Source organism: Mastomys coucha, unplaced genomic scaffold (genome assembly GCF_008632895.1).
Source record: "Mastomys coucha isolate ucsf_1 unplaced genomic scaffold, UCSF_Mcou_1 pScaffold6, whole genome shotgun sequence".
Classification (NCBI taxonomy): Eukaryota; Metazoa; Chordata; class Mammalia; order Rodentia; family Muridae; genus Mastomys; species Mastomys coucha.
Window position 1 is genome coordinate 8,422,474 of NW_022196912.1, and position 15,846 is coordinate 8,438,319.

The following is a 15,846-nucleotide window of genomic DNA, read 5'->3' on the forward strand; positions in this document are numbered from 1 at the left end:
CCCTGGGTGTGAACCCCGATGAGAAAGGCTGTCCAGGTGATATATTAGCTCAAAGAACCTTTTCAGGCCACTTGCAGGTACACCTACAAACAAGTAACTTGCCTGAGTGAGCAGAGCTCTTATTTCTTGCATTCCCCAATAGAGGTATTGGATGTAACCTGCATTAAATGAAAAAGGGTCTGCAAAGAGATTTGTTTTCATGTATGAACCTCTTACCTCCTCTTGTGAAAGAGTCCTAGGAAAACAAAAACCAACCAAACCAAATAAAAAAAAAACCAAACCACCCTCAAGATGTGCTCCCTTGAGTCTGAATGGTGCGCCAGGTGGGGAGGTGAAGCAGCGGAATGGTAATGACAGATTGAAGCTCTTACCTCTGTAGTCCCTGAAATAAAACCACAAGTGATACCAAGAAGCCAAAGGCATTTATTGCATGAACATGGAAAGGCAAGGTTTGTATGGCAAGGTGGGAGCTCTCCTCCGCCTTCACTGACGTGCTAGAAGATTAAAGCTCATAGCAGAACAGATACTGCACTGTTGGAATGCTCGCCTCATTTTTTCTTTCAAGTTTACAAAAACAAAACAAAACTTTTGTTCTTCTGTGTACTTCCGGGCTCTTGGTAGGTGGGTCAGCCTCTGCTTTGGTCACCAGAGTTCTCAGCTGGGTTTACAGATAGACGTGCTCAAGTCTGCCATCTGGTGGAAACGATAGACATTGAGACCATTTGCTTTAAGTGACTACAGCTAAACTCTATGTTGGGGAGAAGGGGATAGTTCATTTCAGAACAGCAGTAAGAAACACGAATGAAGGAATTAATTTAAGAAAGTACCCGTGTAAAGGAAACTGAAACTGTAGTGGGGAATTATAAATACTTCTGTAACTAGAAAGATGTAGCATCTCCCTACGAGGGACCTCATCGCTTCTCAAAATATCATCAGCCAGCAAATTAATCTATGCATTTAAAAACATAACAAGCAGGGAAATACTGCTATCCAAAGCTCACCCTGAGGAGTAAACACATTCAATGTTTTGGGGGGATAAAAGTAAATTGAGGGGCACAGACAAGTATATACTAAAGCTGATATTCAAGATGACAGGATACCGCTACAGTAGAGTGACATGGAATTATTGTAAACCACAACCAAATGCAACAGTAAACGTACAGGGACAAGGCTGGCTTCTGCAGGAGCTGGAACAGCTGGAACAGGGGCGACGGGAGGGTTACAGGGACATGCTGCATGATCTGCTGATGCTTACATGCAGCTGGTTAAATGTGCGAGCCTGTATTTACTAAAAAGGACAGTCATAAAGGAAAAATTGCATTTACTTACTCATAATAGGAAAACATTGTCACTGTATGGAATTGAAGGTTGGTAAAACTGTTGAAGAAAATGATAACATTCTAAAACTTTTGCATATAAGTGACTCCTTAAAGTTCATCAAGTTTATTAACATGTACGATCTCTGCAGTCTATGCAAACTACTTTAAAACCTTCAGAGCGAAACCAAGGAAGCACCACCCAGTTCGAGTCTGACTAGAACCTCAGGGTCTGCTCAGTGCTGAGCCTCTCAGCTCTCAAGTGCTGCTCCCATCGGGGCTCAACACCCCTTCATCTGCTTGAGGGAAAGCTACCCCAGCAGAAGGAAAACCACAGCATGATGTAAGGTCTAGAGGATGCTGCAACGCTATGCATATCTCAGGAATCCAGTCATTCCTGAACGGACAGGTAACCCCTGCTCTTAGTCCCACCCCTCACTAGCCTGCCCCGACAAACCCTGAGAAGCATCAGAGTGAGGCAGAGGGAGTAGTAAGTCATGCCTATGTTAAGACTAAGGCTAACTTCCTGAATGGAAAGAAAATGGACATTAATAGACTATATAAGCAAACCTTAATATGAGACTAAAAGTTATATATTATATAATCGAGTAACTGAGACTTAAACCACAAGAATACCATTCGATACTCACTCACCAAACTGGTGATATACCAAATGAGAAAGTGGGGAAATCGGGCACTCTTGAATACTACATGTGTATAAACTGACACCACCACTGGAAGACAATTCAGAACCATTTAATTGGTTTTGTTTCTGTACTTTATTTTCATTCAAGTGCTTATTTCAGTACATGGCCAGAAAATTGGATCAACTTTAAATGAACTTGGAATCTCCACCCCAAAGGAATTGGGCATCAATAAAGTGCAAACTCTTATTGATGAGCTTCCCAAGGACTTAAATGGTACTAAAACAGATAAGATACCTGGCAACAATTTATTTGAACACACTGTCCCTTCAGTATAAAACCACGTAGCAGCAACTTAAGACTTTTATAAGAGAGAAATGAGTTTGAACTGAAAAAAAAAAATATAGAACGCGACACCCACTCACATTATAACTGCTATCCAACCTCATGTGCTAATGTTGTGTGATATCTTTTCCTAGCTGGGCCAGGTAGCGTATGCCTGTAATCCCACAACACTGGAGGCTGAGGCGCAGGCTGAAGATACACAGCAGGTCCCGGTCTCCTCCAGTTCACGCACACTGCTTCTGTAGATAGTCTACATGGCACAGCTGCAGGCTGTACACATCATAACTTCAATGCTGAGACTGCACGTGCTCTTTTGTTGTGTATCGTAAAGAAAAATGAACGAGGTTTTACTAAAATTCACTTCATATATACTGTAAGTGGTTTCTAAGGCTCAGACTTTCACTTATATACTAAATCAGTTCAGAAATAATTTTAATGGCACTTGACTGTAGTCCAAACAGTATATAGCACTCAGTGATGAACTGAAATAGGAACAAGACTATGTGGGCACAGCGGTGACAGCTTTGCTACAGTTCCAATGCCACTGACAGATGATGCTTCAAAATTCAGAGATTGCAGAATACTTACAAAGCAGTCTGCAATACATTTAATCTTTTGTTGTTGTTTGGTTGGTTTTTTTTTTTTTTTTTTTTTTTTTTTTGAGACAGGGTTTCTCTGTTTAGCCTTGGCTGTCCTGGAACTCACTCTGTAGACCAGGCTGGCCCTGAACTCAGAAATCCGCCTGCCTCTGCCTCCCAAGTGCTGGGATTAAAGGCGTGCACCACCACCGCCCAGCACACTTAATCTTAAGATAACATTTAATGTTTCTTTCAGTTCCCCAACCCTAGACGTATTTGGAAAAGCACAGCACCAGAACTGCTTCCACCCAGCCATTCCTCCTTTCTGTCAAGCTACTCAAGGTCTGCACTGGGGATGCAAGTGTGTTACAGGGTTATTCTTCCTCAGTAATATGTGCCTTAAATTAGGACAAGTCTAGAGACATGAAGGAACTGACATATGTATCAGCTGGGGTTAGGGTGGAACACATGACAATTAAGGGGTGGGAATTCAATATATTAAATGGGACTTTAAAAAAAAGAATAAAAAGTAAAAATCCAAAACCATGATAAATATCCAAACTTTGATTAATTATTAAGACTGAGTTTTCGTTTATAACTGAGCCTGCGTAAGGAAAAAGGGGTTCATGAGGCAGATGAAATTGAATGAGCAATACAATGACTGAATTCTAGTTCAAAATTTCCAAAAGAGGGGCTGGCAAGATGGCTTAGCAGGTCAAAGAGCTTGCTGTTAAGACTGACAACATGAGTTTAACCCCTGGGACACATTTGGTGAAATGAGAGCTTACTGTTGGCATGCAGCCCCCCCCCCCCATAACATACACTCAGAAGAAAAGTCATTATCATAAGGAGTTACCCACTTTGGATTCCAGAATGGATCTACAAAGAGAGTACGTACAGCCTAATTCCACTTTCACTAGAAAGAATCAAATTCACGTAAAATGAAGGCAGTACATGCTGTCCAGAAATGGGCACTTGAGGCTACAGTAACTAACAGTGTGGTCTTTGTAAGAGTTAGACAGAAGGCAACAGAGTATAGGTAAGTAGTAGAAATTGGGTCATCAGTATTTGACAAGAGGCATGGTGTTGACACAACAGCTCTGTGAAAAAAATTATTAATACTTGGATTAAAAAAAAACCCAAAAGATGTATATGGAGAGGAAAAAAAGAAAAAGAAAAAAAAAACCCTTAAAATGGCAAGAGTTGGGTATCTTCCTGTCTGCTGTCAAGGCTTCTTCTGCAATCTAAGACAGCCCTCCCACTTTCCCACTGTGGCATCCAAGACTCATTAGAGCAATAGTGACACATGTGAGCCTTGTCAACAGTGAGTAGAGCCACTCACATCACAGACTTATCTCTGGAAGCTAGAGATATAAAAGTAGGCAAGAGTAAGAAACAAAAGAGAAAACCTACTCAAGAGGTGGGCAGTCAACAACTCCCAGCACTCGCAAGGCTGAACTAGAACTGTCATGAGCTTGAGGCTAGGCCGGGCTACAAAATTGAGTTCAAACCCACAAAGTAAAACCATGCTGCAACAAAAGAAACCCAACCAAATGATAAAAACACTTAAACATTAGAAATTGTATGTGGGATGATTCCATAGAATCTAAAGGAAAAGGTTAACTAGTGAGAGGCCCAATATGCAAAGTTAACAGGAGATGAAAAACAGACTGGGAGAGCGTGAGCTCACAGAACAGTGTTAGCCACCATGTTAAAAAGACAAAGACTCAAGAGATCAATGGTGTGGAGATGAGAACTGATTTCAGAGAAGTCAATACACATTGTTTTTTACATGATGAAAAATCTGAATTGTACAGGTATTAGAAAATTGCTTGTCTCACTGGCAAAACACAAGGGTAATACTGACAATTGATGAGGAAGGGAGGGATGGAGACATTCTGGCCTGTGGTACCCATCTGTGCATCTCTGGTATAATGCTTGGCACCAACTCAGCAATGCAAACACTTACCACCGACCCAGTCATCTTATTTCTAGAAGCACCAGTCTCTTAGTACATGCTCAAAGAGCAACACATTTTGGGATGTTGCAAACATCCAGTATTTGGCTGGGCAAAGCACTAAATACAGTCACAAAACTAGGTAGTATGCCTGTTTTTAGTTGGACTTAACCATTCACATTCACTTTCTAGAAGAGGGGGATATAGAAGAAATGGAACTGGTTTAGTTTAAACCTAAGGCTAGGAAACACAATTTCCTCCCCATAATATACCCAAACAAAACATGGTAGGCGGATCTGTGAGGAAGGAAATCAGCTCGTGTTTGAGACAGTCTCAACTATGTAGCTCAAGCTGGACTCCAAGCCTGGCTCTAAGGCACCATTATTGGAGCTGTGGATTGAACTAGCTGGCCACTTTTCTTGAGTGGTTAGTGTGAAAGAATGATTGGCCAGGAGACATTTCCTCCACAATACACGAAGCGAGCATGTCACTTAAGGACAACTGACAGTATTTGATAAATTCTGTATTGATGCCAATGATAAATTCTACCTTTCAAAAGAAAATTAAAATTCTAAAAAATCTCTATCACCATAAGCTTGATAGCTTCCCAATTGATTTTTAAAAATCAATTTGATTAGCAAATAAATTTGAACCATTATATAGTACAAATGTCAGCACTGAAAGGAATTATGCAATTCATTGAACTAGTATTTTCCAAATGACCAACATGCATAGGTAGAAATCTGATCAAAATGCAAGACAGACCCAAAGAACTACACAAGAACAGCTTTAAACTTAACATGCTCTCTCCTTGATAGGTCTGTGTAAGGTCGATTTCAGCAAACATGTCACCAGGTGACTGAGTGCAAAACAAACAAGGTGTAACAGGCAAATCCAGCCCCATGCTGGAAAGTGAAATCGGTGCCATGTTTTGTGTTTTTGTTATTGTTGTTTTAATTTAAGAAATTATTTCTCAAAAAAAAAAAAAGAAATTATTTCTCATAAACTGGTATGTTCTCTCTCCTAGCACGGTGTTTTAAAGTTACAGACAAAAATACCTGTTTTAAATTCTTATACAAATAACAATATAATCCACAAGAGCAAAAAGTTCTTTGAGATATTTAAAATTTAAAATGGATTCAGAGATCAGATTTTACAAGTAAAATTTTACAGCAAAGGTCACAAGAGTAAAGAACACTAAATATGGATTTCTCTCTCTTTCTAGGTTATGAACACACATTTCCACTTAACGTCCACTAGCCATTCCAGGGAGGAGTTCTCAAGTCTTATTAACTGGAGGTTTCAGAGCGGAGGGAGGTTGGCTAGTAGTGACCTATGTGGTCTGGCTGATTCAGCCTCTTTTAGAGCTAGAATTCATCTATGATTATATCAATATTTCCACAAGTATGCCAATAATACATGTTTAAACCACAACCAATGTTGCATTTTTATTCTTGAAAATCACACCAAAGAGTAATATGTCACACTGTTTTAAAATCGATTCTTTATTCAGGTAACAAGTTGGTTATGGTCACCGCATTATATGAAACATCAGAATACCATCCTGGAAAGGGACTATCAGTACAGGTTGGATCGAGGGGACAGGTTAACAATGACCCATTTGCATTCTTCATTCCCCATCTTTTAACAACTCCCAAACCCCAGTAAAGGGACAAGTAGCTTTGAATACCATCATGTGAAGCATTTTAACTTACAAGACTAAAATCTAAAGAATAAATAAAAATATACTGTGGCAGTAATTCCTTTTAGAGCAAAAATCAGGTGCACAAGAAATCATGAGATCAGGAAAGCTGTCTGCATTCAAATGTGTGGTTCCCAGAAACAGCCTCAGGAAAATGACACAGGAAACACCATAAATTCCATTTCACATAGGACCAGATAATGATTCATGTTTTAACTACACACAAGGGCAATTACAACCTGCTGAAAGACAATTAAAACATAGGGGAAAATGTTTACAAAGCATCCACAACATGTAAACCATGTACAAATGGATACATTCATTACTTCTCCAAACTCCAGTAACTTCTTCTTGATAAATATTTTACTCTTCATGTTCAGCACTAAATTCAATACATGCAAAACTTAAAAAATTCGAAGTTATTGTAAAAATAGAACTAAATAATTTAAGTACCTATGTGACAGCCACTCTGTACCGTGCCCAATGTTATAAAATGAAAGGTTACTGAACCCAAGAAAATATCTCTGTATTTCCTTAAATCTAAAATAGATAATTTAAAATGTATTTATAGTATTTTGATGTGATATTCTGAGCTTTCAAAATAACATAAACAGTTAAAAATTATACCAAATCACATAAAACTTGGATCTTAAAAGCTGAAAATATTAAAACTATAAAAACCCACGTGTAACAAAAAGGTCACAATTTACATTATAAAGGAAAAATCTCATCAATTAAAATAATTCAAAGCTAAGTAAGATGACAAACCAAATTATAAAGCCATAAATTAATTCATTTGGTTTCACGAGATGGTCTAGCGCGAGCTGAAGGCCATGGCAGACACATGCGCAAATGTTTAAGGGTTTATATTATTGCTAGACACTGGATCGGGAAGCAAGGCAATGTTACACTGTGAACATAATTGGAGAACTCAATTTGGTAATACAAGTAAATTGGAAAAAAATTAAATAACAATTAATAATAAATATATATCCTATAGTAAATTACTCAAATGAAATTCTAAGCCACAGAACTAGTAAAAGGCTCCCAACTTAGTAAACTGAAAAATTGGAACTTTTCTTGCAATTCTTTACTCTTATATGCTTATATGTTGTGTTTTGCGCTGCTTAAAAAACCAAACAAACCCATAACATATCTTCAGAGGCTAGCTAACTATATTCCCATGCACCTCAGGTACATTTGTTGATTTGCAGGGCCATTTTATTTTTCTAGGGCCAAAAACTCAATACAGTTGTAACCAGATGCCTAAGGTTGGCAGAAAATACTGTAGAGTCCAGGCAATGCTAAGAGTGGCAATTACTGGGAAACACAAATGTGAACAAATGGTGGGAAATGCTAATAGTTTCTGCTCATATCACAAAACAGTGGGAATTCACAAGAATATTTTCCCTTGTACTGAAGAAAATGTGATTAAAAGTTTTCCCCCAATTTTCAGAATCAAAAGCATTTTAGAAGGTTATAAGGCTACCAATGAGTCTTCTAGATCGCCAGCGCCCTACAAGAAGAGAAAAGGAAGAACATTGTTATTATACCTGTACCACTTCCAGGGTGGACTGAATTTCAAAAGAAACAAATTAGGTGAACATATTCTCTTCCTTCCTTTGTTTGAAAAAAGCATTTGAACAGAGCAGTGTGTGCATTCTATAATGTGTGACATATGTGCATTTAACAGACAAATTGGGATTTTTCTTCCCATCCCTTTCCACCTTATGGCCTTCCTTTCCCAAGAACACTTAAAAATATTTTGGCTTGGAAAAAAAAATGTATCAAAATAAAAACATCAGCTACAATGTCTGAAGATTCCAAACTTTAAATTATGGTACCTTAAGCAACTGGAAACACAAATATAAAAATGTAAACACAAGTTAATGCATAGACAAAAAAAAGTTTAAAAATTTCTTCTGAGCATTTATAGCACCCTTCATTAAAAATATCAATTTTTACCAAAGCCAAAACACAAAACCTATTTTAAAGTAGCCTAGGATTATTATACTTGTTAATACCGTATAAGCAATGCTCATGGGAGAGCTTCCTTAAATAGTTCCACGCGCCAAACGGTCTAAAGGCGAGTTCTAAAGGTGAGTGTTCCGCACCACAGGACAGGCAGCAGAACTATGTTATTTTTGAGTAAGCAAGACTTTAATATATACTTTCAATTAAAATGTTTTTCTCTTTTGTTGATGAAAAACAGCTGAGCCAAAGTGTGCCAAATTTAATAGGACTATAAATGACCTCTATTGAGTTTTCCAGTGTCCCAAACCTGATTGTTAAATAAAAACTAATAAAGTACAAATGCGTAGATGATTCCACATCACATGCTTTATTTGGACTTAAACACTGATCATTTCATTCTACACACACGGTTGACATACATTTTTATGTGTATAGTAGGCTATACAGAATATACAAAAGAAAGCTATTTGAAAAGTACATAGTTCTTTTAAAAAAAATTTCATAAAGAATACAGAGAAAGGAAAAATAACCACACATCAAGTATCTCAATAAATTCTAAAAATAAAACTACAGAAATGTAAAATATAAACAAATCAAAACACACAGATTATCAACTCTGAAAGAAAGTTATAGGCCAGCTCTAGCCACTCTTTGAAGAACTAAAATAATAAGTAAACACAAATAGATTACAAAGCTAACTATGCAAGGTATGAGTATAGAAAATAAGCAGTGTCAATTCTACATTAACAAGGTTTTTTCACAATGTGTAGTTGTCTTTCCAATCAGTAATATCTAATCCTATCTAGCTATTAAGAATTAAACTACTGAATTTAATAATGACAACCTGTTTTCTGGCATACAATGTGAAATGACATGTAAGTTCATTAAATTCGAAGTACTATAAATAGTGACTCTTAAACTACCATAACGGTGTATGCAAAGGCCTTTAAAAACACCAAGGCTATAGGAATATAAGAAAACTAGTTTTCCAAGATTCAAATAACAAAATGGTTATATAAACGCACACAGTATATTTCCTAGGTAAAAACTGTCAAATCAAGATCACAAAAATAGTACTCAAAAAAGGTCATATTCTTTCAGCACTCATCTTTGTCCCTGCATCTTCATTACAGCTGTCTAATTCAGCAGGACCACTCTCAGTGTGTCTCTCCTGCATTGCCACTGGGTTTCCAGCATCACTGTTCGAAGAAGCAGCTGCAGCCTCTGGGTCATCCGGGCTCTCTTCTCCCTCTACTTTAGCTAGCCTGTAACTAGTCAGCATCTCCTCCAGCAGCTGTCGGTAGTTTCCCCTATGGTTAACTCTCATTTGCCTGAGAGCTTCCACCAATTTCCCCTGTGATCCACTTTCCTCTGCTTCATCGGAGGCCTTTTTTTAAGATTCAAGACCCCAGTGTCAGTAGACAAACTAGGATATCACATGGATTTCATAACACACATCACACAAAGCACTATTTTTTTTCTACCACAAGCAACACAGTCAAAAGAACATTTTCATTAAGTATCAGTTCTTACCTGTGCAGATTAAAAAAAAATTTCTTATAGTAACAAATTATTTTTAACCAATTACCAAGAACCAGTTTATGACTTATTCCAATTACCATCTGAGGTTTAATATGAAATTTACTTTGCTTTTAAAATTCAACAAGAACACAAACATTTCCTAAAATAACTTACTTAAAAAAAATGGTTAGCTAAAATGATTAAGTTCAAAGGGAAAATAGTGTTTTAAAGCGAGGCAAAGGACAGAAAGGAGAGCAGTCATCAGCATGTTAGTTTCTTCACTCTGCTAACTGCTGAGTAGGAGAAAAGATACAAATGTAAAACTACAAAAACCTACACTGTATTCTTTTGGAGATTGAAAAACTTTTGAAAATAAAATTATTTTTGCCTTAAAATACAATATTTAGTAAAATCATCTCTAGATAAATATAATATTTTAAACACTAAATACTGGAAATTCGATGGGTTTCTAAAATTACATCTACTTAAGCTTCTTGGCAGAGAAGAATCTCATAATCCATACTGATGAATTAAGCTGACACACTGAGCTCGAGACAGCCTTACACACATGCTCCTTCACACGCACCCATCACACCTTGCACACAAATCTCTCCACCAGGACAGCCCATTTTAACAGACGTGCCCTCTTTCTGTACACCATCATCAATGAGTCACATCCTACATTTTTTCAAAAATGTATAATAGGAACCTAATAGAGCTGACTATCTGAGTGTGTACCAGAAAACAGAGATGGAGATTAAGCTAAGGAAACTTTGAGAAAACAATCACATAAATCTAGAAAGTAGGCTGGGTTATAGGAAAGCTGGCTAAGGCTCATTTTTGTATCCAGTATGAAAATGCAGGCTTGATTATAGTCATGACTGGATTGTTTGAAAACAACAGTACAGTTACTTCAGGAACAATTAAGAAAATCTGGATTTGGTATTTCATGGCATCATAAAACATTCATTTTGTAGATATGACCATGGTATTACTGCCATATAGAAAGATGTTCTCATTCTAAAAGAAGCTGTGCTCTGAAAATGTTAACACTTAAAATATTGTAAAGTCTTTAACTTGTTTTCAAAGAGTTAGTCACAAAGAGATTTGATAGAGTATATTTATAAATAGACAAAGCAACAGAGCAATACAAACAACTGGAATCTACACAGCACTCACTGCCATTTCAATTTTTTAAACTATTTGGGAGTTTTCATCTTCGAACATTAGGAAAATAAAAAATGAAATAGGTAATTGCTGAGGGTCTAAGTCTTAACTATCTTTGGAGATGTACCACTAATAAATCCACATAATAAACTGGTATTCATGAGAAAAGTGAGGGCAGGGACCCGAGTGCTTAAAAACATTGTCCTATGGCAGAAAGCAAAGAACGCATGTGTATGCCCTCCAGGTTTCAGTTGTTTACTTTTATATATTTGAAGTGCTGGGAAAGAGGCGAGTGAGGTAGCCCAGCACTTAAGAACAGAGGACTCAGGTCGATTCCCAGAACCCACATGGCTGCTCACGATTGTCTACAGCTCCAGTCCCAGGAGATCCGAAACCCTCTTCAGCTCCTTAGGCACCAGGAACATAAGTGATGCACAGACTTATCTTCAGGAAAAGCACTCATTCATACAAAATAAAAATAATTAAGACTATTCCTAAAGTCCTTAGAAAAAAGAAACATGATGATATAATGATACAGAATAGCAGGTACAGAATGGGAGTTATGCTTTATTTCTTTAAATTTTCCTATTTTCTACAACCATATCAACTACCAAATTACCTTTATTTTTGAAGGATGAGTTTTATGCTAAGAAATTTTCTTATATATTTTTCCTTTCCCCCTTGTACTAAGTATGCTCCTGCCATGTCCCAATTTGAAGTATTCAGGAAAGGCTACGATTGAATGATGTAAGTATGTTCCAATACTGTCACTTTTTAGTAAGACCTTTCAAAAAGAAATGTTTCCTCCTGAGAGGCTCTGACAGTACCTGACTAATACAGATGTAGAGGCTGACAGCCATCCATTGAACTGAGTACAGGGTCCCCAATGAAGGAGTTAGAGAAAGGACCTATGGAGCTGAGGGGTTTGCAGCCCCTTAGGACGAACAACAATATGAACTAACTAGTATCCTCAGAGCTCCCAGGGTCTCAACCACCAACCAAGGACTGCACATGGATGGGTCTGATTGTTCTGGCAGCATGTGTATAGTAGAGGATTTCAAATTCAATCATCAATAGGAGGAGAGGACCTCGGCCCTGTGAAGGTTCTGTGCTCCAGTGTAGGGGAATGTCAGGGCCAATAAGTGGGACAGGGTGGGGTGGCAGGCATGGGGAGGGGGGAGGCAACAGGGGTTTGTTTTTGTTGTTTTTGTTTGTTTCTTTGTTGGTTTTTTGGAGGGGAAACTGGGAAACGAGAAATTTACATGTAAATAAAATAATAAAAAAAAATGTTTCATTTAATTTCACAGAGATCTTGTGAAAGGCCTACCTAAAATCCCTAATAAACAAAAGGCTTCCATATTATTTTTAAAAATGAATTTCGGACATTGATTCAAAACCTCTCTTCAGCAGGCAACTGGCCTACATGCAGAGTGGCCACCCTAGCTTCACTGCACAATCATTTGCAAAGCTTTTAAATTATATAGCTGCCAGAGCTGCATTTCAAGATCCACCAGATCCAAGCTTATCCTAGGGGAGCTAGGTATTTTATAATCTGTCTTGTATCTCTGATATACAGCCATGGCTAATAGTAAATAGGTTTCCTATTTCAAGTTGGACTGTAGTAAGGCTGTACTGAAGGATGTTAGATTTGAGTCCACAAGCGCCTTTGCCTTGGCTGTCCTGGAACCCACTCTGTGACCTCTGCCCCCCAAGTACTGGGATTAAAAGGCATGCACCAACCCTGTCTAGCAAAGGAGTAGTAATCTTCCTAAAAATATACACCACCAAACCAGTAAATAAAAAAACAGGGCTGCTGGGCAGTATGGCACATGCCTTTAATCCCAGCACTTAGGAGGTAGAGGCAGGAGGATCTCAGTGGACCAGAGTGAGTTTCACGACAGCCAGGTCTACACAGAAAAATCCTGTCAACAAACAAACAAACAAAACAACAACAACAAAAAACCAGGATTGTTTATAAAGCCTGGTATCACAAAATCACTATACTAAAATGATGACCATGTTTAAAATTTAAAACATATTTAAAAATTATTTTATCTGCAGGGAGAGGAAACTGCAGTAAAAAATAAAGTAAATTAATTTAAAAAAAATTATATCTGATGGGAAATTTTATTTTCCCATTGCTCTGAATAGATAATGGACAGCAGAAGTATCTTCCCCAGCACTTAGTTTTCAAAATACTATTAAAGTAACTGTTTCACAGCTTCACAAGAAGCTATCACCTAAGTTGTGTTTTCTTGTCTAGAGTTTTAGAAAGTCCACACAGATCACACACACTATACCTATTAAAATAAGTAACTCCACCTTGTAGGCTTCCCAAGCCTTTCTAATTAGAACATACAGTTTCACCTATTTATCTATATCCTTCATAACAATCAGGAGGGGAAATCAACAACTGCGCTAGGAACTTTACAGGGTCATTTCATCTTCACAGGCACCCTCTGGAATAATACTGTTAACAAATAAAGAGATTTGTCCTTTGTGTTAATGAGGGCAGAGTTCAGAAATTGCCCACATGTCACCAACATCAATCTGAATGCTCCAGTGAATGCATTATGGTACATTGCATGAGAAATTTCTCATGGATCTAGACAGTTAATTAGAGTGTTGTTTAAGAGGCTGGAGAGATAGCTCAGCAGTTAAAGAGAAATGGCTGTTCATCCAAAGGACCAGGGTTCAATTCCTAGGATCAACATAGTGGCTTACAAATATCTGCAGCTCCAGTCCCAAGAGATCCAATGTCCTCTTTGGCTCCACAGATACCAGTCATGCATGTGATACAAGGACATACATGCAGGTAAAGCACCCATGATTTAAATTTATATACACATATATATGTACATATAAAGATACATATATATTGTTTACAGGAATCTGGAGGGACGGCTCTGTAGTTGAGAGTAACTGCTATTCCTGAAGAGGGCTGGGGTTAGGTTTCTAGCACCCACATGGCAGCTCACACCTATCTGGAGCTCCAGTTTCTTCAGAAGCTCCAACCATCCTCTTGTCTTCAGACACTGCATCTATATGGTACACTTACTATATACATGCAGGCAAAACATTATATACACAAATGAAGACTCAATACATTTTTATAAAAATTTTATTCTATGCAAAAATTTTAAGACAGGGTGAGGCAAGAATGAATTTACCTTAATGGCTATGTCATCTAGACTAACATAGTTTAATAAACAAGTATTTTACTACAAGAGCACATTCTTGGCACTGGAGAGAGTTCAGGGAGTAAGAGCACTAGCTGTTCAAGCCTGAGGACCTGAATTCAGACCCCAGTACCATAAAGCAGGGTATGGACATGGACATGCCTATAAGCCCAACGCTGTGTGTGACAGACAGTGAGGAGGATAGCTGGGTTTGCTGCCCGCCAGCATAGTGCTGATTCCTTAAGACACCCTGTTTCTAAGGAATAAAGCTGGAGTGACATAGCAGGATGCCTAACAGATGCCTCTGGCCTCTGTGAGTACACACCAGAGCATGCTCACCCACCCCATATGAACATCCTTTTCATAATAAAACATAAGAAGGTAAGTAAACCAGGTAAGGTGCAGACGGCAACAAAATCAAAGCACATTAAAAGATTAATTAGCAGGTTGCTCAAATGGCTCACTGTTAGGTGAGGGTACCTGTTGCAGAGCCTGTCACCCTGAACTTTAATCCCCAGAACCTAAATACAAGCACATGGCTCTAGGACCAGTGCACCTGGGGAGATGGAAGACAGGAGATGGCTGGATGCTTAAAGACCGTCTAGGCTGGCACACCCACAAAGAAACAGAGACTGGTCTTGAACACGGAACACACACAAGAGGAGGAGAGGGGAGACAGGAAGGACACAGGGAACTCCTGACGCTCCCTGGCCAGCCAGTCTAGCCAAACTGATGAGCTTAGGGTTCAATGCAAATAAGTGTGGAGAGCACTTGAGAGAGGTTACCTAGTCAACAACCCTGGCCTACAGTGTGTACACATATGCATGCACAACTGCACAGATCTACACTAACAAGCACACACCTCACATACCGATACACGAAAAATACAAACTTGCATCTCAATCAGCAGTCTTCTGGCCATTTTGGTTACGACCCTTGCCTTAACAGCTGAGCTCTCTCTCTGGCCCAGCAACATTTTTGTTGTTGTTGTAGGTGTGTGCAAGTCAGAGAGGTCAGCTTCTTGTGTCATTGCTCAGACAATGTCACTTTGAGAAAGGACTGTCTGTCACTTGCACCTGACAGGCTAGGCTTGGCGGGCTGGCCAGTGAGCCCCACTCATCCCCAGCTCCCCACTGCTAAGATGACAAGCACGCACCACCATGCCTGGTTTTTACAAGGATATGTGGATTGTGTGGCACCTACTATCTCCTTACTTCAGAGGATTTAGGTTTCTTTTTATCTATGTGCATGCATGTATGCGGAGTCAATGCCAGTGTCTTCCTCACTCACTCTCCAGCGTAGTTGTAAATTTTTTCGTGAATGTGGAGCTCACTGACTGGCTATTTTTAATGTCTATCCCATGAATCAAACTGAGGTGCTCAGGTCTGCGTGGCATCTACCCAAATCCACCTTTTCGGGTTCAGGAACTTTAGACTTTGTCCTATTCGAGAAGGGGTTCTGCT

At 38.6% G+C, this 15,846-nt stretch overlaps 1 protein-coding gene across 6 annotated transcripts in view; it reads right to left on the minus strand.

Moving 5' to 3' along the window:
- Positions 1-403: 403 nt before the first annotated feature.
- Positions 404-15,846, minus strand: part of Ppm1b (protein phosphatase, Mg2+/Mn2+ dependent 1B) — a 63,439-nt gene continuing 47,996 nt past the window's right edge. For 3 of the 6 annotated variants that reach the window (XM_031357561.1, XM_031357563.1, XM_031357562.1), the window contains exon 6: positions 8,861-9,903. In XM_031357561.1, the coding sequence (XP_031213421.1) occupies positions 9,604-9,903 (300 nt within the window). In that variant the 3' untranslated portion in view covers positions 8,861-9,603. Of the gene's footprint in view, positions 694-1,329; positions 1,378-6,324; positions 8,059-8,860; positions 9,904-15,846 lie in introns of those variants that run through there. The other 3 variants (XM_031357564.1, XM_031357566.1, XM_031357565.1) reach the window with 3 other exon arrangements.